The sequence below is a fragment of the Sinocyclocheilus grahami genome, unplaced genomic scaffold (assembly GCF_001515645.1).
Source record: "Sinocyclocheilus grahami isolate Dianchi unplaced genomic scaffold, SAMN03320097.WGS_v1.1 scaffold75.1, whole genome shotgun sequence".
NCBI classification, from domain to species: domain Eukaryota; kingdom Metazoa; phylum Chordata; class Actinopteri; order Cypriniformes; family Cyprinidae; genus Sinocyclocheilus; species Sinocyclocheilus grahami.
Genome location: NW_015505254.1, coordinates 1,777,637 through 1,804,061, shown reverse-complemented (window position 1 = coordinate 1,804,061; position 26,425 = coordinate 1,777,637). Strand labels below are relative to the sequence as shown.

General features: G+C 36.4%; 2 protein-coding genes and 1 long non-coding RNA gene across 7 annotated transcripts; all 3 read left to right on the top strand.

Annotated features, from left to right (window-relative positions):
• Nucleotides 1-1,903: 1,903 nt before the first annotated feature.
• Nucleotides 1,904-5,897, top strand: LOC107585888 (uncharacterized). Of its 3 annotated transcripts, none has more exons than XR_001609301.1 (8): nucleotides 1,904-2,004; nucleotides 2,250-2,359; nucleotides 2,474-2,534; nucleotides 3,440-3,533; nucleotides 3,953-4,089; nucleotides 4,700-4,793; nucleotides 5,131-5,255; nucleotides 5,751-5,897. It is a non-coding gene; the product is annotated as an uncharacterized lncRNA (long non-coding RNA). The 3 variants fall into 3 exon arrangements; XR_001609302.1 differs by having other exon boundaries at nucleotides 1,904-2,060; nucleotides 2,259-2,359; XR_001609300.1 differs by having other exon boundaries at nucleotides 1,904-2,060.
• A 2,140-nt stretch (nucleotides 5,898-8,037) lies between these two features.
• On the top strand, nucleotides 8,038-11,916 carry LOC107585887 (torsin-1A-interacting protein 2-like). Of its 2 annotated transcripts, none has more exons than XM_016273068.1 (8): nucleotides 8,038-8,241; nucleotides 9,071-9,202; nucleotides 9,311-9,484; nucleotides 9,580-9,741; nucleotides 9,876-9,983; nucleotides 10,411-10,524; nucleotides 10,706-10,765; nucleotides 10,864-11,916. In XM_016273068.1, the coding sequence occupies exons 1-8, from the start codon at nucleotides 8,169-8,171 to the stop codon at nucleotides 11,652-11,654; spliced, it is 1,614 nt and encodes a 537-aa protein (XP_016128554.1). In that variant the 5' UTR covers nucleotides 8,038-8,168; the 3' UTR covers nucleotides 11,655-11,916. The 2 variants fall into 2 exon arrangements, with proteins under 2 accessions (XP_016128554.1, XP_016128553.1); XM_016273067.1 differs by having other exon boundaries at nucleotides 9,571-9,741.
• A 4,504-nt stretch (nucleotides 11,917-16,420) lies between these two features.
• LOC107585885 (HAUS augmin-like complex subunit 5) lies at nucleotides 16,421-26,071 on the top strand. Of its 2 annotated transcripts, none has more exons than XM_016273065.1 (19): nucleotides 16,421-16,639; nucleotides 16,711-16,773; nucleotides 16,876-16,908; nucleotides 17,385-17,409; nucleotides 17,494-17,626; nucleotides 17,847-18,006; nucleotides 18,198-18,273; nucleotides 18,584-18,669; nucleotides 18,755-18,809; nucleotides 18,918-19,045; nucleotides 19,150-19,231; nucleotides 19,314-19,447; nucleotides 22,642-22,804; nucleotides 22,882-22,962; nucleotides 23,509-23,654; nucleotides 23,899-23,995; nucleotides 25,078-25,216; nucleotides 25,343-25,475; nucleotides 25,718-26,071. In XM_016273065.1, the coding sequence occupies exons 1-19, from the start codon at nucleotides 16,548-16,550 to the stop codon at nucleotides 25,818-25,820; spliced, it is 1,929 nt and encodes a 642-aa protein (XP_016128551.1). In that variant the 5' UTR covers nucleotides 16,421-16,547; the 3' UTR covers nucleotides 25,821-26,071. The 2 variants fall into 2 exon arrangements, with proteins under 2 accessions (XP_016128551.1, XP_016128550.1); XM_016273064.1 differs by having other exon boundaries at nucleotides 23,896-23,995.
• Nucleotides 26,072-26,425: the final 354 nt, after the last annotated feature.

Below are 26,425 nucleotides of genomic sequence, written 5' to 3'. Positions count from 1 at the left end.
CATAATGAAAAGAATTAAAAAATATGTTAGATCTCAGTCTGCATATGTGATAGACAAAGGTTATATTATGATCATCTGTGGTATCTCCTTTTAAGACATCTTTAGTAAAACAACAGCTCCATATTCAACGGACAACATACAAATCACTTGATCCGGAAGCAACGAGACCTGCGGACGGATGTCTGTTGCGCATAACCTCAGAAAACTTCCGAGAGAAGCAAATGACTAAAACCGGGCTCACACTACAGGAGTTTTAAAATCCTAACCGATTATGAAATCTGGTTGCAGCACACACATACGGAGAATCTTTGCAGATTATTTTACCTCAAATCTTAAACATACACACACTTCAAGATTTGAAAATCGTGGCGCATCACACCCGATTATGAAATCTGGTTGCAGCACACACATACGGAGAATCTTTGCAGATTATTTTACCTCAAATCTTAAACATGCACACACTTCAAGATTACTTTGAGCACACACTAGGTTACAGATTACAAGTTACCCTATTTAAAATGTAACTGATTACTTTTGATTACTTTTATAAATTTCTAATGAATGTTTATTTGCAACTGTTAATCATTTTCAAACATTTACACCATGCAGGGTTAACCTTACAGTAGTACTCGACACTGTCAGACTTTCAAAATCCTTCATCACTTGAATTAAGATAATCAAGTTTGAACACATCCACCACAAAATCAGAGTTTAGTACCACCTTTTACTTTGAGATTGATCTGAAGTTCAATGCAGATTTAAAATAATAAGAAATAGTTTACTGATACTGTTTTTGAAACCAAATCTTTGCATAACTACAGGAATCACTGCATCTAACAATGGTTTGGGAAAAAATAGCGAATTAAAAACTAATAATAAATAAAAGCATATACATCTACTCAAATACGGTTATCTAATAAGCATGTGTCCTATTCTGTGTACTAAAATCCTGATTGGTGTCTCTTTGTATATGATATGATAGTTTTCTCAAAATAAGTAAAATGCTCAAGAAGTGACTCAGAGCAGTTCTGGAGATTATGTTTATGTGTTCATGTACTCATATATTGAGTTTCAGAGGCTGAAAGCACTGCGAGCTTCAGTAGGCCTATGTGTAGTAAATGAAACCGCATGTCTGCGCCATTAATGTCCACTAATTTCAGGCCGGGAAATCTCACTCGTACACCCACAACAAATTCTGAAACATGGACAACCCTATTTTTTGTATGGACCTCACATAAAAAAGGTTTAGATCCTTAGGTTGGGGACATGGAAAATAATTAAAAGTTCTCTCCTGAACTGCACCTTCACTTACATTTTTCTTTTCAGTCTCTTTATTTTGCCGATAACTATCTCTCACATGACTTTAATACTCAAGATTTAACAAAACTATACTTTCTAAATTGCCTACATGTCAAAATTAGTACATCACCACAATATCTTTATAGAAAAATCCTAATACTGAACATGAGTCATGTTTTTCCCTTACAAAAATTAACCATGCTTTTATTATAGTAAAAGTACAGTATGTTTTTCTTTTGGCAAATGGATTACCTTTTGTAATTATTTTTACTACAAATTCCATCGTTAAACTATGGTTAGTGTAGCAAAAACCATGGCTAATTTGTGGTTACCATGGTTTGACAATTGTAACCATTGTCTTTGGATTTATAGTAAAATCATAGTTCATTTTAGTAAGGGTTGTGTTGTTGTCTGCCCTAGCGCCTGCTGCTTAAGTAAACAAAGACAAAACTACACAGCAAAATCACCAGAGTTAAAATCCTGGTGTTATGGTGTTTTAGAGTAAAGTGTTAATGTTATGGTGTTGAATTAACACGGATGGTGTAAAAGTGATACCCTGACTGGTGAAACTACTGAGAGTCTGACCTCATTAACACTGGTAGTGTGATTACACATCCGGGACATTTAGGTGGTGCGTGCTTCAACCAGCCAAAACTCTTCTCGCTGACGCCATTTTATTTGAATCGCCACTCGGAGCGACTAAGCGTATGTGTTTTAACTGCATACATTATTATACATTTATAATTGGAGAAGTGCATAAAGTAAGTAATGTATTTCATAGAGTTATGTAAATCATTGTTTTCGATTGGGTTTAGCTGTACTGTTCAAATTGATTTGATATGGACTTTAATACTTGACCTGGTTGATTGAAAAAACTAACAAAGCTATTTAATAGGTCGGTGTAATTTTATATATTTTTATTTTATTTGTACATTTCGTTAAAAATCAAGTTTGTGTAGCGTTGAGGGCACGCTGCGCGCGCTGGAACTTTTCTCACAGACCATTTGTTTCGACTGACCCTGCAGACGAGGCCAGTGCTCATTTACTGGAAATATAGACGGTGAGTTTTCTTTGCAATATGTAATTTATAATCTCATTATTTAAAAGCAATATTTTCTTGACGTGCTGTCCTAAAAGTGTTAACTTCCCACATAACGTACATCATTTTCTCCAGTTCGGGCTGCAGAGCAGATAAGACGGCCTACGTTACAAATAAACTGGAAAAAACGCAGAAGGTAAGTTAAGTTCTTTAATTTATGAAGATAAGCGTTTCATAAATCGAAATAGTTCGATAAATCATTGTTTAACGTTAGACGTTTGTTTTAAAAGCCTGTTCCAATGTATTCGATATGGCTGACTGAAACAACCACTTTTAGTTCCTAAAATTTTTCGAATTTACCAGCTATTTTGATCAAATTCAGTTTAGAATATTGTGTGTATGTACGTGTAAATAATGTTAAGTTACTGTCAAGTTTGTGTAGCGTTCTGGACGTGCTGCGCGCTCTTTACGGCCTGAAATTTCTCGAAGACGCCATTTTTGACTCACCATGTGGAGAGGCGAGGCCAGTGTCAGTCTTTATTTAACCAGCTAAAACGGTCTATCAGTTATCTCATAATTAAAATATCACTGTCACCCAGTCCTAAGAAGTGCTCAGTGTAAAGTGTAATGTAGTTAGACAGGGGTTTTCAAAGTTGTGGAGCCAGAGATACCTGACGGGAGAAAATATTTTAATTATAAGTTAGTGTGGGAGGGAGTAACGTTAACCGACATGTTTAAACAGTCCCCATTTGCTTGTATAATCTCTCTTTAGTAATACAACACACATTTTCCTTAAAATACATGAGGCATGACAAATGTATCTATAGAAACCTTGAAGTGCCCACTTTTAATGTGCTTTTATTTGTTTGTTTTTAAATTATTGTTATTATTATTTATTTTATTTTTTTGCTTATTTGGTGTTAAATGCATTATATAATCATAAAAGTCACTATGGAATATAAATCATAGCAGGTTTCAGATAATAATACAACTTGTAGAACTGAAAATATATAGCAAATTATTTTATGATGTCACAGACAAATAAAAAAAAATTAAAGTGACTCTCTACACAGATGTTTTAAGACCTTTTTTTCCCTTTAGGTTAACGTCATGTTTGTGAAAGTGCCATTCAAAGACTCCAAGAACTTCATAAAGTTGCAGAATGGATTCACTTTTACAGATTTCATAAATGAAGGTAAGTGTCCTTGTTTTTATCTTATTTGAAATTATGGGCATTTGAAAGTATTCTCGTATTGCGTAATATCGTTACAACCCCTAAACACAAAAAGTTGTTTTGAAACATGTAGTGTTATTTACAAATTATTGACATGCAAGAAAAAAAAGCTCTTTTAACAATGTAAAATACTGTTACAGTCAAACCTGAACATTGTGTTATCTGTGTTTGTCTGTGATACCGTTTCTTCCACTTTGTGCTTGTGTAATTAGTGTAATATTTGTATAATCATGTTAATATAGACTAACTAATGAAAAAAAGTCAGTAATATCATTTATCACAATTGATTTCTGGGACAATATGTAGCACCAAAAAGTATTTATTGTGACAGGCCTAAGAATGATATATGAGCAAACTATTCTTTTATTGTTTTAACTTAGATAGTGCTAGCTGCCTTGAAAGAAAAATCAAAAGTAGATGAAGTCCTTGAAGAGTACATGGCCACCGATACTTTGTTAAATTAAATGAGAAGAGCACTTGTTAACATACTGGTGGGGCACATGACAGAGAGGCATGGGTGAGCTACATTTTCACATTTAAGATAATTGATTGTCATATTTTTTTTAAATGTTTTTTATTCACCTAATAATTAAGGCTGAGACATAAATGTATAATCTAAATGTAAGACTGTTTTTTGTATGCATGTTCTGTCACTTACGTGCTGTCCCATCCCATATACAGTGGGTACGGAAAGTATTCAGACCCCCTTAAATTTTTCACTCTTTTTTTTATATTGCAGCCATTTGCTAAAATCATTTAAGTTATTTTTTTTCCCTCATTAATGTATACACAGCACCCCATATTGACAGAAAAACACAGAATTGTTGACATTGAAGAGTACATGGCCACCGATACTTTGTCAAATTAAATGAGAAGAGCACTTGTTAAAATACTGGTGGGGCACATGACAGAGAGGCATGGGTAAGCTACATTTTCACATTTAAGATAATTGATTGTCATATTTTTTCTATATTTTTTTAATGTTTTTTTATTCACCTAATAATTAAGGCTGAGACATAAATGTATAATCTAAATGTAAGATTGTTTTTTGTATGCATGTTCTGTCACTTATTTTTGTATGCATGTTCTGCTGTCCCATCCCATATATATACATTTATTTTTGGTAGGAGGATTCCAACCCAGAAGCAGAGAGAGCAGTATGCCCTTGGAATTGTTACTTTGTTTCCATCATTGAAAGACCCATTTTCCAAGAAGGGATATGTAAGACTTTTCCCATGAAATTATCAAATGTTTTTACTTGAAGGAATTGATTGATAAGTGAAATCGTCATCGCTAAAATTCACACGACTTTGTGACTCATTTCACCTGCTATAGATTTAGATGTATGAATATAAAATGGTCCTGTAGCAAGAAACTTGACTAAGACATCTCCTGTGCAATGTCTCCTGATGTCAGCTGAGAAAACCCCTGAGAATGCCACAGATTCAAGTAGGCAAAAATAGTAAATAAATCTGATGATAGTCATACTTTTTGTCCCATTCCACTCTATAGAGTTTAATGTTCCTTTTTTGTTGTTGCTGTTTTTATCTTACCACAGACTGGGACAGTGATTTATCTACACTGCTTTTACTGGTTCACCTTCTTCCACCATCTGCTGGGTGAAAAATGGCTGCAAAAATAAGTGCCTCTGATGCAGTTGAGAAACTTGTGGTGTTTCATAAGGTATAATATTATTTTTCGTTTTTCATTTTTATACTTGCAATCAGTTTAAACCTTGTAATTTAATCAGTACTTTCTTCAGTTAACATTATTAACTTAAAAATGTATCAGTAGTTTTAAGTAAGAAAAATACTAGTTAAGAATTATGTGTTTTTCTTGCATTGACTACAGAAACCATTGATTAATGTACTGAGGTTGTATCTTGTGAAGTTTGCCATCAGAAAAGTAGAAGGTTTTTTTTTTTTTTTTTTGAAGGGGGCATGCGTTTGTGTTCTCTATTTTGAGTGTTCAGGGTTGCATTGGACAACACTGGCAAAACAACAATGCTTTGGAATATATGTTGCAGTTTGTTTCAAAAGACAAGCAATGTATAGTCTGAAAAATGCGATTTTTATAAGATTACCAAGCGTTTAATTTTTTAGGTCTATTATGTTACCTGTAAAATGTTTTAAAAGACTGAAATTGGAAGGGTAACTTGTTTATTTTTCACCTTTGTAGTCATGCTGCAGCATTGACGAGCACCTGGGGAAAAGCCAAAGTCATCAACCATATCTTATAGCCATGGGGAGGAGTCAAGACATGATTGACAGCTACTACATTGCTCTGGATAACAAGCTTATCCCTGGTCAGACGGCTGGTTCTCTGGGTGCTTTGTTTTTCAGCTTGATAGGAGGACATGTTTCCAGGTCCCTTGCAGCCTTGTGGTGATTGTGGAATCAAATGAAGAAGGAGACCAATTGATGCAATATCGCTGTCCCATTCTAAATAACAGATATGACAACTTTAGCAAAAAAATGCATGAACACAGAATATAGATAAAGCATTAATATAGATAATCTTATTCTGAAATATAGTCTAACCTTAGAAATCGGTTTCATCTTCCTTTACAGCTGATTCCGAGGTCAATTGGGTCCTTGAAGGTCTTGGGAGAAGCCAGGAACTTGGCTTCTTGAAAAGAAAAAAAAAGAAAAAGCAATTAATGACAACAATATATCTCTCAGGAACCATTCGGGTAAGCTGATTGTGTAGTCACACAGTGGCTCTGTTCACACCTGGCATTAGCACGCATTTTGGGTGACGCATATGGCCACATTCTTTTATTACAGGGTTAGTTCAAAAATTAAAATTTCATCAGTTTACTCAGCCAAGACTTTTGTTATCTTTGAAACACAATTGAAAATATTAGAATATAAGATTTCTGTCCCTTAAATGACGGTCCAAGCAACTACCACTTTGATACCTCATAAACTTCATTAAGAGATCTAAACCATAAAGAGAACTAATCCATACGTATCGTGGTTTAGTCCAAATTTTCTGTTTTTCTGTTTATGTTCCCTGATCAATGTTTAAATGTGAAAAAAAAATTAAATCTGTTCATTGTAAAGCGATCGAGTCTCTTCAGAAAATTTGGACTAAACTGCTCGATTCATTTGGATTAGTTTTATGATCTCTTCTTGAAGTATCAAAGTGGTAGTTGTGTAGTTGTGTAGATTGTCGATGGAAGGACATTTTCTCATTTAAAATGAATTCATTTGTGTTTTTAAATGTGAATGTCTTTACATTTAAAAACGTTTCCACTTGTTTCTTAGTCGAGCACCCAGTTGAGATCAATGTGCGTGCTTTTGCCTGCTCTTCACCTTCATTTGTGTTTTGAAAATGAATGTAAGTCTTGCAGGTTTGGAATGACAGAGAGTGAGAAATGATGACAATTTTTAATTTTTGGGTCAACTAACCATTTATCTTTTTGCAGTTTGATATCTTAAATTAATAATTAGAAAATTCCAGGTGTGAACATAAGCTGATATTGTGTGCCTGCCCAGTTCAACTTTAATTTTTCATATTCATTTGTGCGTTTTAAATTTGTACTGCACATAGAATAACATATAAATGACACAGACTCACAATTCTGGTGTCATCTTCAGCCTTCTTCTCCTTTCTTGAAGGGCTTCCATCACTCACACTCAGTGTCATCAGACTCCCAGTTTGCAATCTTATGAGAGGAGCTTCCTTCACTTGACACTGCAGAAGTCTGGGCCAATTCTATTGAAAAAGGATAAAAAAACAACAACACTTATTTCAGTCATTTAAATTTACATTAGGACTGTAAATATGGTAAAATAATTGTGATTACCCCTAATTTTGAGTATGCTGAGAACTGTCTATAATACGGGTGTCAAATCTTAAACTTAAATCGTACATTTTTTTTTAAAACATACTTCATTCTAGGGTCAATTAAATGAAACATTGTGCAATATTCACATGGAGGCCTGAAACAATTTAAGTATTTATTTAATCTGATTATTAAATGCATTTGTATAATTTTAATGAGTAACAGGAGTAATAGTCCTAGTCTTAAATTTATCATTTGTTTTACTTCATTCAAATGAATATGACTTTTCTAAAAGAAAAATATTTGATCTGTTTTTGTTAACAAAACAAAAACTTATAAATTCATTTATATTCATTAAACTAAATGGAGTAACTCAAAATCCAGTTTTGCTCATTTTCTAACAGCCTTTAAAGCTTATTTGGAATCTGTAAAATTTGTAAAAAGCCCAAAGAACTATGTCGTTGCTAAATGAATTTAACATATGTTTGTGATGCCTTTTTAAATTTTCTTTTCCTTTGTGTTTTCGTTTTTTAGTTTTTTATTTTTGTTTTGTTAAAATTACTTCAAGTTGTATTTACAGAAGTGAAACAAACTTTTTTTTTTACTTTATTGAACAATGTAAACTTTACAACCATAAATGGCCTTAGAAGTGAAACTAACTGTGAACGTCAACTATTTCCGGGAGAGAAGTTGTGTTTCACTGAAGTCGCTCCGACGAAGACCATCATTAATGTTTTAAACCGCTTTCCGGTTTCGGCTGCAATGGAAAAGTAAAAAGTTTGATAATAAGTGGTGAAGTATAAAAAATGGACACAAGTGATTCTAAAGAAGATGGACCAACAACTAGGAGGAGAAGCGCCAGACAGGCACCCACGCAAGGTTTGACTTTCTAATACTCTTAACGTGGCTTAATGTACAACAATAATGTAACGTTACTACAACAGTGTCCAAGCACCAAATACTATTTACATGCAATAAATAGTATCTATTGCCAAAAGAGCGAATCCGTAATCCACGGCGAAAGACAATATTTTCATGTTAAGGGTTTGCTTTTTATATAGAAACCTGTTAAAGGAAACAGGCTCGCTTTGCGAGCGTAGCGTAAAACGTAACGACTCGCTGCTTGCCTTTAAGATTATGCGCATATCAGTGTCTGTAGACAGTATCAATAAATGCAAAACAAATTATGTCAAAGTCAATCTCTCCGTACGTTACTTTATTTGATAACGCTAAACTGCAATTTTCGTACACATGATTTCATGATTGTGACTGTACGTTACCTCTCATGCTAGTAATAATAATACGGAGAAAAATGTACTTCCAAAGCTACACTCTCTTTCTCTCAGTAGATTAAGATGCTTGTTATTGAACCTTTTTTAAGTATTTGCTAACTAGGCTGAACTTTTAAAATATCCACTGTTTAGCTTGAGCATATGAGCTAAAGGGCTAATAGTTCCGTTCTATATGATCTCTATATCGTTTAGTGTAAACATTTCATTTACATTTGATAGATTTCAAGATTATAAATAAAGTTCACAATGTATAGTTGCTAATGTCTCTGTTTACTTTAAAAATCATTCATTTTCTTGTCAAGATCATGTGGCGTGTCGGTTTCCGCTGGCGCATAACAAGCAAAAATACTTAACAAAAATCTTATAATTTGTTGACATATTTCTGTAAGGTTCACTCAGTTCCTCGTCTATCTTAGCTTTATATAGTGAGGATCTTAAACCCAGAAGCCCAATAAAGAGAACCTGGAAAATGAGGGAAGATGATGGGGCATCCAGAGCTGTCAATGGAGCCAAGGAGCCCAAGAGTCTCACTAAAGAGGATGAGGATGGTATGTGAAATTACAATGTTTTTAAAAATTCTCTTACATTTAGTTTTTCAGGCAAAACATCTTTTTAATGCTAATGTTTATGCTATTTTTTTTATTAAACCAAAACAGAATCCTCTGTTAAGAAGCAAAAGCTCGAAGAGAAGAGAAGGGTTATAAATGAGAAAGGTGATGGTTTAAACCAATCAGATGATGCAAATATGGAGATGGATGAGAAAGAAGACCAGGATGAAGAAATGAACTCGGATGAGGAGACTGAGCAGGAGCAGGAGTCTAGTTTGACAGGTAAGATTCTATATGAGGAATAAGCATAAGTGTTATAATATTAAATATCAAATAAATTTAACGGGGGTGTTATTTTCCTTCGGTGGGTTCCTCAGCCCAGCCTGGGACAGAAGAAATGCATCCAGCCCATGTAAGGGAGGAAAATCTGGAAAGTGAAGGGTCACTCAACAAACAAAGGCCTATTCATCTAAATATTAAGGCCACTGAAATACCCAAACCCAAAGCAGAAAATTACAGACCAGTCACAAAATGTGGAGGTTTGTTATCATTAATAAAATTACCTTTTGAATTACAATGAATAAATTTGCAATTAAACGGGCAGGGGCTCAAGCCACCCCCGGCCCGTCCCTTATGTGCACACCTCTGCTCACAAGTATCCTTTTCATTGCAGATGCCTCTAGTATGGGAGCTGTTCCACTGGAACATCAACAAGAGGTGTATAGATTGACAAATAGGAATAACATGAACTACCAGAATCATGTAACAGAGAAACACAAAAGTTTGTAAAACATTTTTATTATAAAGACTCATGGCTGTATTAGTTCAAAAGGGTGCTTCTACTAAATACTGAGCAAAGGGTCTGAATACTTAGGACCATGTGTTATTTCAGTTTTTCTTTTTTAATAAATCTGCATAAATGTCAACAATTCTGTGTTTTTCTGTCAATATGGGGTGCTGTGTGTACATTAATGAGGAAAAAAAATTAACTTAAATGATTTTAGCAAATGGCTGCAATATAACAAAGAGTGAAAAATTTAAGGGGGTCTGAATACTTTCCGTACCCACTGTATATATATATACTGTATATTAAAGTAGCCATATTTGTCCTTGTAAAAGTGCAAAATTATGCTTAATCACGTTCTTACTGTATATGATAAATTGTTTTCCTTCATTTGATTTAATCAAAGGTTGTGTTCTTACTATAGATCCCCCTGCTCTTAGGAGTTGGAATAGATACCCACCAACTGAACCCCAGAAGAGTTATGTCTACCAAACAATTCAGCTTCCTATCACAAGTCAAACTAATCACAAATACACGGGTAACATTTTTTTTTGTAGTTTTCCTTTTTATTACTATTATACAGCATTACTATTGTCAATTTTATTACTAAAGATATATATTCAAACATTTTACATTAATAGTTTTGTCTTATGCCAGTAAAGAAAAATTGATAATATTTAAGAAATTGTAGATCATAATTCTCTTAATTTGCCTTCAAGAATTGAAGAGTTTGCAGAAACCAGTCACCTCAAAAGCAAGTCCAGCCCCCTCCTCTAGAGGTATTTTCAGTCCTTCATCCATTCCTTTATAATTAAAACAATCAGATTTGTTTCACATCCACAGTGTTTTGTTAATTCAGAACTTCGTGTTTTTCTAGGCTGGACGTCGTACATATGCAAGTACAAGTGGGCTCTGATACTGACAGGATTACTTGCTTTGGGCTTTTTGACCTATCAGAAGTTCTTACACTCCCGTTTGCCTCAAACTTATGTGGTCCATTCTAAATCAGTGGAGAAATTTGACCTGGAGTTAGCAGCTCTACAAGCTCTTTTTCCCAATCAGCGCTCAGTGTTCTGGACGAGGAGTGGGAAACATCTTAAGAGCCACCTGGTGACGGTCAACCCCACTGAACCGGTCAGCGTAATTCTGACTGCTGGCCTTCAGGCTGAAAGGACATTGGGCTGCCTTGCTCGAAGATTAGCCGGGGTGTACTCTGCTACCCATAACGCTTCAATCTTAGAAATCAATGGGACCACCAAAAGAGCACAAGACAGTAACCGGGTCAAGCTGGAGATTGATGAAGAGCTGAGGGAAGCGTTTGAAGGGGATAAACCTGCAGCTGTTGTGCACCGTTTTGAGGAGCTCCCTCCTGGATCTACGCTCATATTCTATCGTTACTGTGACCACGAGAATGCTGCTTACAAGAAGGTTTTCCTGGTCTTCACTGTGATGCTTTTGGTGGATGAAATAGCCCTGACGACCAGTCTAAGTGCAGTGGAGGACATGGTACATGACCATGTAAAACAGAAGTTTGTCATCTCAGACAAATCCACTATGTTTAATCAAATGGATGTGGATAAACTGAGTGGACTGTGGAGCAGAATTTCTCACCTCATCCTGCCAGTGGCTGCAGAAGAGAAAATTGAACAGCAGGGATGTGGGGCATAACCTCACGGAAAATCATAAGATTGTATTACTGTATTGGGCTGGACAACTCATTTTGTAGAGTTTTGAGTTTAACTGGTCTATGTCATGAATGTGTGGACCACAGAAATGTACATAGAGGATATTTATTCCAAAGAGGTTTTTAAAAAAATGTATATGTTTATAAATGTTTTATACAAATGGTTTTTGTATTCGCCTACATTTGGTTCTTTGTTTTCTTTGATAATATGTGTGTGAAGGCAGACACTTGATCATATAATAATAATAATGCTTCTGGAATTAAATAGTAAGCATTTGGCTTACAATATAAATCAGCAAATGAATTGTTGTACATTCCTTTTGGCCCAAATGTTCAAGTGAGGATGAAGACCACAAGTGTGTGGTGAACTTTTCATTACCTAATGGGACACTGTTCAACTGGGGGCAATATAGCATTGTTTACTAGTATGAAGCCTTATTAACAAGCCTTTGTAAAAAGAACAGTTAGCACATTAATTTGTAAGGTAACAGCCTCGACAGCTGTGCTGAATCAATGTTCAGTGTTTGTCATGTGACAACACTTTAGCATACTATGAAATATTTGTTGCTTATTGTATACTGTTTCACATGCTGTTATTTAAAAAAAAAGTAGGCAGTATGCACTGTGTACTGGGCAGTAAGCAAGTATGCCATTTTGAACACAGCCAAGCGTTTCAGAGCAAGCCGATCACAGAGTCCGTAAAATATAATGTTAAATTTTACAAGCCCCACCCATGACTTTTGACAGACACTGCCGTATTAGCCGAGACCCCGCCAGTCCAGAGCAGTGAGTGATTTTCTGACAATTTTAGTAACATAATAATAATAATCAAAACCAAACAGATGTTTTTTGCCAGAGTATCTGAGTTACGAGCTGTAAAGGCAGCCCTATTCTGCTTAAAGAAGTTATTAATTTGCTCAATGAATACTACTAACACATGCTTGTCGGTACTCTGAATTTTGAAATCGGAGTGCTGAACAGTATAAAAATGTATGCTGCACATTCAATAAAGCCCATTGGGTCAGAGTTCAGTTCTGTTAGAGACAAGAAAATTATGTCACGGGAAAAAAAAAATCACTGTGCAGGTTGAATAACAATCAAAATAATGATGAAAAAAGATTAGAGGAAAAATGGCTGGCCGTCTTCCAACAGGAACCTATATAATTAGGAAATTAATAAATAACATGCAACGAAATATATTGTTACAAATCGTTACTGATAAGAATTGGAGGTGAACAGAATGTGCAATAGTGATATTTGAAAACATATAGACCTAGATAGTTTCATCAAGAATTTAAATACGTAATGAAATATAACAAATCATCTCTGTAGAAAGATACCAATGAAACAATAGCTTCTTTGACTAAATCAATTTTGGGACATTTTGAAGTAGCCTACACCTTACTATGAATCGGTAAGTAAAAAAAGTCAAAAGAGATTTAATACTTGTTACATATTGAGCTCAATACGCTCAAAACAGTGGAGATGATGGAGGGCTTCAGGAGAAACCCCCCTGCTCTCCCCCCAATCGCCATCATGGACAGCGCTGTAACGACAGTGGAGTCATTCAGGTTCCTGGGCACCACCATCTCACAGGATCTGAAGTAGGACATTCACATCGACTCCACTGTTAAAAAGGCCCAGCAGAGGATGTACTTCCTTCACCAGCTGAGGAAGTTCAACCTGCCACAGGAGCTGCTGAAACAGTTCTACTCCGCCATCATTGAATCCGTCCTCTGCACTTCAATAACTGTCTGGTTCAGCTCAGCTACCAAATCTGACCTCAGAAGACTACAGAGGATAGTCCAGACTGCTGAGCAAATCACTGGTACAACTCTCCCTTCTCTCCAAGAACTGTACTTATCCAGAGCGAGCAGAAAGCCTGGCAAAATCACCCTGGACCCCTCACATCCAGCACACTCCCTCTTTGAACTGTTGCCAATAACAATTTGTATATTGTTATTCTCTATTTACTTATTCTCTATTTATTCTTTTATTATCTGTGTATTGTCTTGTCACTGTCATTCTGCTGCACTGTGGAAGCTTCTGTCATGAAAACACATTCGTATGTGTAAACATACCTGGCAATAAAGCTCATTCTGATTCTGATATTATAAGATAATAAGAGTATCAGTCAAGATTAATGATTCAGTGAATTTAATCCTATAAAGCAATATTGATGACAAACGGAAAAAAAGGTTATTTTCAAGAAAACGAAAAATAAAAGATCATTCATAAAAGAGTACTGGACAGATATGTGCTGATGTGAATGTGCTGATTTTCGTATTCTTTGATTAGGGTTGAAGCCTCACTCCACTGTCATTCTCGTTCACAGCCTAGTCACCTCTCGTTTAGACTACTGCAATGCCCTCCCGTATAAAATCCTCCATAAGTTACAACTGGTCCAAAACTCAGCTGCCCGTATTATCACTTGGACATCACACCCATTTTACAACAGCTCCATTGGCTCCCCATCATTTACCATATTAACTACAAAATACTTCTCACTCTTAAAGCCATTCATAATCTCCTCCATCCATCTCAGTCTGTTCCCCCACAGTCTCCCCACTCCCTCCTGACCTTCGTAACATAAACTCTCTCCCACATTTTAAATCCAAACTCAAAACCCATCTGTTTAGAATAGCTGACTCCCTCTGATCACAACTGAATTGTGTTTTTTAAATTGTATTGTATCTCACTGTCTTCATTGTTTTTTACTTAATATTGTGATTGCCTTGTTAATGATGTACGGTGACCTTGAGTGTCAAGAAAGGTGCCTATAAATAAAATGCATGATTACTATTACACACTATTTCTGTCATGATTCACAGGGAGTGGGCAGCGAGGAGACGCAGGATGAACTCAAAACAAACAGACTTTAATAAATAAACAGGCACACAAATCGGGCAGGATGACAACGAGGAGACCAGAAGACATTTAAATCTCCTGTGTTGATGTACTCCTGGTCTCCTCATTCCTCGCTCCGCACTCCAACACAGTAGCAACGTGACAGAATACTGGACCAAAACAGTAAGCGGCGCCCCTTCTCCCCGTGTTTCTCCCCGTAAAATCAGAATCTAGACGAGATATTTTATTAGAAGTAGTGCAAAGTTTGTACAGAATACGGAATCTGAGAATTCTAGCAGAATTAGTATGGGTGCCTGCTCATGTTGGAGTGGAAGGAAATGAGGAGGTAGACAAGATAGTGAAACAGGCTCTTAAGCACACAAATATTGACATACATATACCCTTGAGTAAATCTGAAATTAAAGGTTTAATTAAAGTAGCTGTCAGAAAGATATGGCAAGAGAGCTGGGATAAAGGTAACAAAGGGCGACATTTGTATGATATAAATAAACAAGTAGGACACGTAAGAACTGCTTATGGTAATAGAAGGGATGATACAGTTATATCCAGTGGCGGCTCGTGGGTTTTAAAATAGAGGAGGCACACTAATTGTATTGGTCTGGGATCCCTGCCGATTATTATTATTATTCTTTGCTTAACCACATTAAAACGGCTTTTTGGTTGCTTTTAGTCAGAAAACTTAAAGAAAACGACATACATACAGCAATATAATATAATTGAACTTACCTGGCCTATCACTTGAAGCAAACATCCATCCCTTCTTAAAAGTCTGTGTTAAAAGAGAGCTGCCTGTTCCACTTAATTAAGCCGACTGCTGTAACGTTAGCCTATATCCAGCTTAGGCTGTTTTCCCTAAATTTGTATATATACTGTTTGAATGACAGCTTGGCAAATCTGTTGGCGATCAAATATTCAATATCGCTACTCATCATAAGTACTTGGTACATTATCAGCGCAGCGGGAGACGTTCAAACTAATATCATGTAATTTACGTCTCTATGATGATTGGTTAATATCAGAAGGGAGGCTAGCCTCCCTTGTGAGGTTTCTTTTCTCAACACTCCTCAGCGCTGAAAGTGAACACTCGATGGTGATTGGCTAATTTTTTTTTTACCAACGGAGGCACGAGAGCTCCGCGCTCCCCTGGCCTCCCCCTCCCCTTCTAATTACATCAGCAGATTCGGCACATTCGCGATAGAAAAGCGGCGCTTTCACGTTATGGTATTACAACTGTGAAATTACAAACAAAAAATACACATTCTGAGACATGAACTGAAATGAATTGTGAATTTTATTAACATTAAATCGTCCACCTCCCATTTTCACCTTAAAATTATGCCTCCCCCGACGAGCCGCCACTTATATCGCGATTGAGAATGGGACACTCTACTCTTAATAAATCACCCCAGATGATAGGAAGACATGAATCTGGTCAATGTAATCATTGTGGACTTCCAGAAACTGTAGAGCATGTGCTGATTAACTGTAGGGCATATGAAAGGGAAAGAATACAGTTAAAAGAGGAATTAAAATCGGCCGGCATTAATTCTATGACATTACAGAATGTGTTAAACAGTTCTCATAAAGGTTATAAAGCTCTTATTAATTTTCTGAAAATAACAAATTTATATAAAATATAGGTAGAAGTTTAATTTTTTTTTTTTTTTTTTAGTTATGTATTTATTTATTTTAAAAAAATAATTTTAATTTTATTATTTATTTTGTTTGTTTTTTTAATTAGCATTTCCCTTGATATCATCGCCTCACACTCCATCCCAGTAGGTGGCGGAATATCCACCAAAAGCTGGTTTGCCAACCGCCATTAAACATCATAAGAAGAAGAAGAAGAAGCCAACCGCCATTAAACATCATAAGAAGAAGAAGAAGAAGAAGAAGAAGACAACGTCTCCCGCGTATTTTGACTGTTGTTGTCGTCTTTTTCGCATTAGAAGAAGTGAGATTTTTTTATACTGCAGGTTTGTTTTATTATTATCAGAAGATTTAAAAAGATGGCAAGTCTCAGTCAGGAACTGAAGCGCTGGGCTGTTGAGGAACTTGAGTTGCCAGCAGCCAGACTGCCGGATGACGGCTATATAAAGACGTTAGTGAGTTATGAATTATAGCATTAATCCTCACCAACGATTTTAGATTGATCGTTTACGTTTTATCTAGGTTGTGTGTCGGTCCTGGAGCTTCCATTTGGAAATATATCACGCAACATATTTATAAGGAAAGGTGAGCTCTCAAGGTTTTACAATCTCGAATGCTTACTACGTTTTCTTCAATGCACTTTTTCTGATTATACAATATTCCTTTGACATATAACTTATCTTACAGGAACGTTCGTGTGATGAGGGGGAATATTCAGTGGTATCCTTTAAGTTTTCTGACAATGTGGTGTGTTAATATGCATATACTGTATGTGTATATTTTGTGCAGGGCTTTTATCGCTGATTAAGCTAAAAGTATTACATTTGTTTTCGTTAATTAGATTGATGCTGAAAAATGTTTGATTTGAAGTAAAAGAAAGCTGAAGTCGAAGTACTAAAATGACTGAAATGGAAATAAATGGAAATGTTTTATATAACAAATACTAAATTTGAAATAAATACTGATAATATATAAACAAAAATAAATCATATAATCGTATATTAATAATATTAAAATAACACTGATTTTGTGACACATAAAACATGAAATATGGTTGTTTCATGAGACCCAACACAATTTATATATTTTTACTGTATGTCATGTCAAAATTTTGAAAATTAAGCTGCTACTTTATTACTTGCTAAATTGTGGTTGTGTGAGCTGTGGAATTGTTCCTTGACCATCTAAATCCTAAGGTACAAAGTTTTACAAGATAAAGAGGTAAAGAAAAGTACTTAATTGCAATTTGTTATGCTGCTTCTGTAAGGATTGATAAGCGCAGCTAAAGATGATTATTCTTTGTAGCTTAAACAGTTGAAAAATCAGAATAAAGATGCGAGAAGGCTTGAGCTTCAGAGAGAGATTGATGCCCTTCAGACTGAACTCAATCAACTGGACACAAAGATCAGTAGAGTGGAGGATCAACTTGCTACCGAAGGTGAATGTTCCTATTTTATCTTTCTGTTCATCTTTATGCTCTTTTATACTACCTACACCTATACTATAGACTATGTGGGGGGGAAAAGGTTTTAAGTCATCAAAATATTCAAATAGTCTCTGATTACCTTCTTTACTGTTTATTATCTTTTTAAAAAATACATCAGATTATGGAATGGTATTTTATGTTGTTGTTACTAATATCTTATGTTGCTGAGCAGAAAGGAACGTGAACAGGAACTGGGAGGACTTTATGGAAAGCAGGCACAGACAGATCCTGTTAGATTCGTTCAGGCAGCGCTGCTCTGAGGAGAGAAACGTACTGTTAGAGGACACACACGTGATTGGCACTCAGCGGCATGCCCTGGAAGAGCTGTCCAAGTGAGCCACCTTCAGACTGTCATATTTCTATTGCAGCTTAGACTGATTAGACAATGTGTTAAAGCTGCTGTGTGCCATATTCTGATGCTGTGTGCCATATTCTGATGCTGTGTGCATCTTTGCTGAGTAAAAGCATTAATATTCATATATGACTCAAACCTGTAAATCACATTATTTTTCTAATTGTCCAGGAAAGCAGAGGTGAAGCTGGTGTTTGGGCCGTCTGGCAGTTCAGACAGTGAAGCCGGAGCAAATCCATTGGTTTTAGTTAGTATTGCTGTATTTAATGGTGTTTGTGATGCACACTATAATATTATAATTATAGCTGCTTTTTAGCTTCTTATCATTGCTGATGTCAGTTTTAATTCTGAAATTCAAAAATTCTACTTCTGAATGTCGTTCATTTGAGAAAGCTAGGTGGTGTAGTTACAAAATCTTTAACTAAACTTTCATTGATCTTTCACTTGGGGCCTAATTGGATGATTTTAACCAATCAAACTCCAACTGACCACTTGATTAAAGCACTTGTCTTTCCACTGATTGTAACTCATGAAACACCATTTCTATCTCATTTCAGAAAGATGTGAGAGAGCTCTGCAGCGAGAGGGTTCTCTTCTTCCAGGGCCTGCTACAGAGTGAACTAAACGTGAATCAGTCCGCTGAGTAAGACGCACAGGCCTTTGATGCTGATATTGTAGATGGAAGCACTTTTGCCTTGTTGATGCTAATTCATTTGTTTTTCATCCAGATTTACTCATGAACAAAGGAAAGCAGTGATCCAGCACTGGACGAGTGAAGTGGAGGTAGATGAAGACACTCATTTGAGGAGGATGCATGTTTGTTATGTGTCTGCATTCATTTAGTTCTGCACAACAACAGCTTATGAGAACCTCAATATGTTTAATTTTCAGAATGTTCTACGCTCTCATCCTCCAAACCAAGTTCTTTCAGCTCTGCAAGCCTTGACCTCCAGACAGCAGGTGGCATTAGAAGAGAAGATTGCAGCTTTGAATGTGGAGCGTGATGTTTCGGATCTAGGGTATGTTTTTACATTATAATGTATGTTATCAAAACCCACTCTATAAATAATGATGTTATTGAATCAATTATTGCTTATTACTCAGGCATTTGCACTTAATGCAGGTTTCGTTATGAGAGCGATCACCTAATAGATGTGTCGGCTGAGCAGAAAGAGGAGTTAACACCTGTCCGCAGTCTGTTACAGGTGATAATTTGAGATGGTAATCTTACTGCATTTTACACACTTTCTCTTGTGGCTCAGATTGTATTTGTGTGTTTGCACACAGTCTGCTTGGGAGGAGGTGGAGCAGAGTTATTTTGAACTGGCACAGACTCGCAACAGATGTGGGCAGCTAGAGACCGAACTCACGGCTGTGATGAGAAAAGCAGAGACGGCACACGGATCAGACCCAGTGTCCAGGTGGAAATTATTATATTTACTTTTGAACTTGTAAAGTCAATAAATATTACTTTTTATAATTACTTGCTAGATAAGATGAACTGCCTTTTTTATTATTTTGTACTGTTCTCTGAGGACCACTTATAATGTTATCAAGATTTTTACATAAAAAAATCATAATTTAGAAGTAATAGGCTATGTTCTGTCCTGTTTTGACCCCCCTCTTCAGAACGCTCTGTTTGAATAGGCGTGGCGGATTATATATCAAAAGATCAAGGGAATTTTGATTTCTTAGTTCAAATGATGTTGCTAAAAAGGACATTGTTGTGTATTTGGTGTAATGAAATGTGTTTATGAGGTTTAAGGTTAAAAAAAACACATTATTTTCCACATACTGTACATTATTGATGCTGCTCTATGCCCCGCCTTTCTGAAACGCGTCGATGTTTACAAAGCTCATCGGTCTGAAAAGCGAGGTGTGCTCTGATTGGCCAGCTATTCAGTGCGTTGTGATTGGCCGAATCCCTCAAGCGTGTGATGGAAATGTTACGCCCCTTACCATACTGTGATGCCCTGTCCGGCCGGAGCGACGAGACAAAAACATTTAAAACCCCATTATAAACGAGGCATTTGTTGCATCCAGTGGGGACATAATTACGGATTATAATGACTTGTACTGTCTTTTTACGCATTGCATCGCGCCGTGTAAACTTAAAACCACGTCTGCATTTGTGATCGGAGAATGATGATTCAAACTTGTGTTTGAATCGTCAGTGGCAAATCTTTTAAATATAAAAAACTTACTTACAGTCTGTGAGTCAGAACAGCCGGCATTGTAGTCTACTCTTCCAGGATCAGGAAACAGTTCTCCATAAAATGTGCTGCACACATCTGAATATTTGGGTTGAACTGTTCTGGAACAGTGTTGTAAATACAACTGATTTCTAGTTGTGTCCTCTTTTGGAAGGCCAAACAAAGTAGTTTCGCTTTCACAATGAAACACAGTGTCACACGCGGCGGCCTAGAGTGAGGAACGGCTGGCGGGCTAGAGTGAGAGGAGGTCAGTGAGCTTGAGAACGGCCGGCGGATTCGACGAAGGAGCGTCCGGAGGGCTTGCGGCATCCACATGTGATGACCCCGGGCTGGACTCCGCTTCGTCCACAGTGAAAGCCGATTCGGCGATCCATAGCGCGAAGTTGATGTATTTCCTCAGCGACCAGCACGGATCAGCTCCAGGCATGACGAAGTGGATATCATCCTCTTTTGGAAGACCAAACAAAGTAGTTTCGCTTTCACAACGAAGCACACAGCGCCTTCACGACATGGCGGTGGTGGCAGCAACAATACTACTGCGATAATAAAAGTTACGCCTTCTTTCTTTGCGTGAACATTTGGGCGGTGTTAGGCAAATCTTCCTACATAGCGACGTAGACATGTGGGGGCGTGTTAGAACGAGCCGTTTTAGGTAGGCGTGTTTGACCTAGGGCTGGACGATATGGCCAAAATTTATATCACGATAAATTTCTTAATTTCGGTTGATACGATATAATTCCGATATCGATATGAACACCATTTAAAAAAGCCTTGTAAAAACTGCCAAGAACGCCCACAACAGATGTCTGTGCATACAAACTTATGAAAAATTAATTTGCCAAGTCTATGACACCTCATATAAAACCATATAATACTTTAGGAAAAAAAACAGCACAAATAAATTAATGTTCACCTTTTATTTGTATTTAGCCTTCATACAAACAAGAAATGTGAAATCACTGTCAAATAAACATCTCAGACTCACCTTATTAATTATTAATATCTTCTAACATACCAGTCAAAAGTTTTTGAACAGTAAGATTTTTATTGTTTTTAAAGAATTCTCTTCTGCTCACCAAGCCTGCGTTTATTTGATCCAAAATACAGCAAAAACAGTAACATTTTGAAATAAATAAACTCTCTTTTCTATTTGGAAATATTTTAAAATGCAATTCCTGTGATTTCAAAGCTATATTTTTAGCATCATTACTCCAGTCTTCAGTGTCACATGATCCTTCAGAAATCATTCTAATATGCTGATTTGCTGCTCAAAAATCATTTATTATTGTTGAAAACAGCCGAGTAGAATTTTTTTCAGGTTTTTTTTATGGATAGAAAGTTCAGAAGAACAGCATTTATCTGAAATAGAAATCTTTTGTAACATTATAAATGTCTTTATCATCACTTTTGATCAATTTAAAGCATCCTTGCTAAATAAAAGTATTAATTTCTATAATTTCTTTCCAAAAAAGAAAGAAAGAAATCATACTGACTCCAAGCTTTTGAATGGTATAGTGTATAATGTTACAAAAGCTTTTTATTTCAGATAAATGCTGATCTTTGGATCAGGATAAAGAATATGTTGCTGGAGACGGGCTTATTGAAAATGGAAAAACTGCTTGTCTGCCAGCAGGAGGCGCTGTGAGAGCGGTAGAACTTGCGGTTTCTCCGGTAACGGCTGTAATCAAAGCAGCTCCGCTCATGAACGCTACTTTATCAGATCAAATGAAAATGTCATCGAAACTTTTCTGAAGACAGTCGGTTCCCTTCAGAGATACATTCATATAAAACACCCACGCCACGTTTTGATTTTGAAACGTGCAGTGCTCATTTTTATTCAACGAAGTCAAACGCCACAAATACATCAATGTATGGGAAACTGGTAATGTATATCGAAATATCGGAAATGTGTTTAAAAATCATATCACCGTTATTGAAAAGAATTATATCGCGATACTTATTGATATTGAATTATTGTACAGCCCTAGTTTGACCCTTAACTTTTATAAAGAATATCTCTTTGGATTTGAGACTTTAGTCTTTGCAGCTTTACAGATCTTCTTTATGCACCAAGAGCTTGTAACACTCCAAAGAGAAAGGAAAAATTTAATCGCATCATATGACCTCTTTAAGTGTTATTGGCTTTACTGGAATTCTATTAAAATAGAAAAGTAATTTTAAGCTGTGGTACTTGTATAATAAATTGTATGTAATATTACTGTTTTTATTGCATCTTCTGATTAGATAAATGCAGTGTGTATATATTATATATGTAATATTATTTATATATATATAGTTACTAAAAATAGTATATTAAAAATAATAGTGTATAATGGGAGGTATTTAAAAAAAAAAAAAAAGTTTGTTGTAATACAAATGAGTTTTGTTTTGTTTGTGAGCAGGTGTGTGTTTGAGTTGGAGATGGAGGGAGTAAAGCAGGCAGCAGTCAGAGACCGCATTAGAGAGCAGTGTGCTCAGCTACAGCTGCAGGCCAGAGAGGGGCAGGATGCCATCAGATCCCTGCAGACACAGTGGCAAAGTGTCATGGACTTCAGACAACTTGTGGTGCATAATTGTATTTATTCCTAACAAAAGACTGCAAATTCATAGTCTGGAGTTAAGTGTGTTTTTTTTCTTTGTAGGACAGAAGACAAGAGCAGATACGGCGCCTGATCAAAGGAAACTCCACTGTGAAGACAGAGTTAACCCGTGTCCATGCAGAGGTATCCTGTCATGCAATACGTTCTTTAGTCTTCAGTGTCACATGATCCTTTAGAAATCATTCTAATATGCTGATTTAGTGCTGAAGAAATTTATTTTAAATCGAACACATTTTTGAACGGTAATTTGTGTGAATGTCTGTCCACCAACGTTTACCATCCAACCTGGCAGAACTGGAGAGGATCTGCAAGGAGGGATGGCAGAGGATCCCCAAATCCAGGTGTGACAAACTTGTTGCATCTTTCCCAAAAAGACTCATGGCTTTATTAGATCAAAAGGGTGCTTCTACTAAATACTGAGCAAAGGGTCTGAATACTTAGGACCATGTGATATTTCAGTTTTTCTTTTTTAATAAATTTGCAAAAATGTCAACAATTCTGTGTTTTTCTGTCAATATGGGGTGCTGTGTGTACATTAATGAGGAAAAAAAATTAACTTAAATGATTTTAGCAAATGGCTGCAATATAACAGAGTGAAACATTTAATGGGGTCTGAATACTTTCCGTACCCACTGTATATACAACAAACCTTGTTTATTTTTTTTCCAGGTTGGGCAGTTTGTTCAAGAAAAGCTCAATCCTCAATTTGGCAGTGTGATTAAAGCCAGCAGTGAACTGCGCAACTCTGTGTCGCAAGGGGCCAAGCATTTCAGCTGCGTAGCACTGGCTGCACTCAATCGTAGGGCCATGAAGGGGTCAGCAAATCTACCGAAACCCTTTTTTTCCCTTCAGTGCCTTTTGTACAAGATATCATGGCTAGCATTTTGAGTTGTTTTGCAACACGAAGTCAGAAGCTAAAGTTCTTGAAAGTTTTCTTTGTTAAAATTTGCACATTAATAATATATTATCACCGTATCATTGGGAAAAATGTACTAAATGAATCATTCTCTGAAGCTTCATGCCTGTGCTGTGACCTAGTCTTTTGTTTTTAATCAGCAGAGGGCAGAAATTACCAGCAGCTCAGCTTTCCATCCACCGGATACAGTCCCCAGCTTTCCACAAAATCTGTCAAAGTCTTTCATTTCCCATGTATATGGTGAGATGCTCACTTACAGTCTGTTAATAGTCTTCACTTATTCCTCATCTTTCTGAGAGCCATTTCAGTTAATAGCTCATCAAGCACCCGTTAGTAAGTCCATTGTTTTAACATGCAGAAAGTGTACATTTTCTAATGATTGTTCATATCATATGTAGATTAAATATAGTGGTGGGCAAAATGATTAGAACACTAGTATTTTCGTGCACCGGCTAAAACATGGTTTTAGGTCAGTTATTTCTATATTTTGCTGTGGTGTGTCTGTAGGAAGTATCAGTTTACATTTCGAACATTTATTTTGCCATTAATTGTAATAATCCAGTGAGATTGTGACAACAGCCAGTGCTCCACACAGAGATCTGATCTGATCATCATCCAGTCTGTCTGGAATGACATGAAGAAACAGAACAAACTGAGACCGACTCAATCCAGAAGAACTGTGGCAACGTCTCCAAGATGCTTCGAGAGACCTACTTGCAAAGCTCCCTGAGAAACTGCTCAAGTGCACCTACAGGGCAAAAGCTGCTTTAAACATAAAGGATGGTCACACCAAATGTTGATTTAATTTAGTTAATAGAAGTTAATTAATAAAGATTTATGACATTATTTTTGACAGCATCCTCATTTTACAGCATTTTTACTCAAATGCCTAAAACTTTTAACAGTGCTATAGCTTTGCAGGTAGGTTTCTTGGAGACGTTGCCACAGTTCTTCTGGATTGAGTCTGTCGCAGTTTGTTCTGTTTCTTCGTTCTGTCATTCCAGACAGACTGGATGATGATCAGATCAGATCTCTGTGTGGAGCACTGGCTGTTGTCAAAATATCACTGGATTATTACAATTAATGGCAAAATAAATGTTTGGAAATGTAAACTGATACTTCCTACTGACACACCACAGCAAAAGATAGAAATAACTGACTCAAAACCATTTTTAAGTTGGTGAAAATACTAGTGCTCTAATCATTTTGGCCACCACTGTATGTTCGTCACAGATCGACAGTATCCATATCGAGCTTTTTTTTTTTTTTTTACCTGAAATGAAGAAAAAACTGATGGTTGGAGTCTCATCTTTCTTTGCCAGGCTCCAGAAGAGTTGTGGTCTCAAGCTGTAGTTTTAAGGCTGGAGTTAAGACATCTGCGCAGGCTTCTTCAGCTTTTCTCAGAGTCATCAGCAGACCTGCAGAAGCTGACTGCACGGCTACCATCGCCTGATCAGCAGAGTATGTCATTAAGGCAATTTTTTTTAAAACTTCGAGCACTCTTTTTGACCTAGTGTTTCCCCCCGAATGAAAGATTTTGTGAGTGGTAAGAGCCTAGATTCCATGGTGTTTTGATGTCTGTTTCAGCTTTGGTACAGCGTGTGAAGATGGTAGATGATGAGATTCTGCAGACGTTGCTCCCACGGGCCCGTGAGCTCACACAGAGGTGCTCAAAAGGCCTGCTTTACACAGACCAAGTGAAGACTGCCATCACACACTGGTAATACTCTCAAATGTTTCCAACATGGGTCCTTTGTGGAATAGTCAAGTCACCTTTTTTATAGCGCTTTATACAATAGAGATTGTTTCAAAGCAGCTTCACAGTATTAAACAGAATCAATGATGCAAACTTCAAAAATGAGATGTAGTTTGTAACTAACAGCTAAGACATCAATACTGATCCCAAACTGTTTAAACTGATTTTAATCAAATTTAACACGATTTGATTGTGTCTGTGTGCAGGTGGGAGCAGCCTGGACAGTTTGCCCTTCCAGAGATGCAAAGAGAGGGACTGACTTTCCAACAGTGGCTTCAACGATGGAAACTGGCAACAAAGGAATCCTAACTTAGTTTTGCATTTGAGAGCAAAATTTATGTTGGAGAACGTTTTCTGTACATAATTTATATTTCACGTTCTTTCAATTTACTCTTACTTTGCGTTCAAAATAACCTGGGATTTAATAGGCTAACCTAGGATTTCTTAGTTATTAACTTTTCTGCAACAGATTCAGTTTGTGTTTGAGGATACATCCTGTTCAAGAAATATTTTATGCACCTTGTTCTGGATTTCTCAATAAATAATCTAACAAACTGGAATAAAGGTGCAGTTGTATGTCTTCTCTTTTGTGGCATCGTAAATCTCCCTACTGAAGGTTACTAAGATGCAAAATGCATGTGCTGTTGCCAGTGTTGGTTGCAATGTAGTACAATATGCTCTTGTAGGAGCTTGTGTAATGAGACTGTTTATGAAATTCCCTGGTAACAGTAGTGGTACTTCTAGGAGTGTAAAATAGGAATGTTCAGTCATGTGAACAGTAAAATGTCAGGCTGTGTTTTCAGACTGTAAGGAAACTAACAGTTCAAAAGTCCGGGGTAATGTTTTTGAAAGAAACCTCACCAAGGTTGCATTTTTAAATTTTTTTTATAAAAAATACAGTAAAACGATAATAT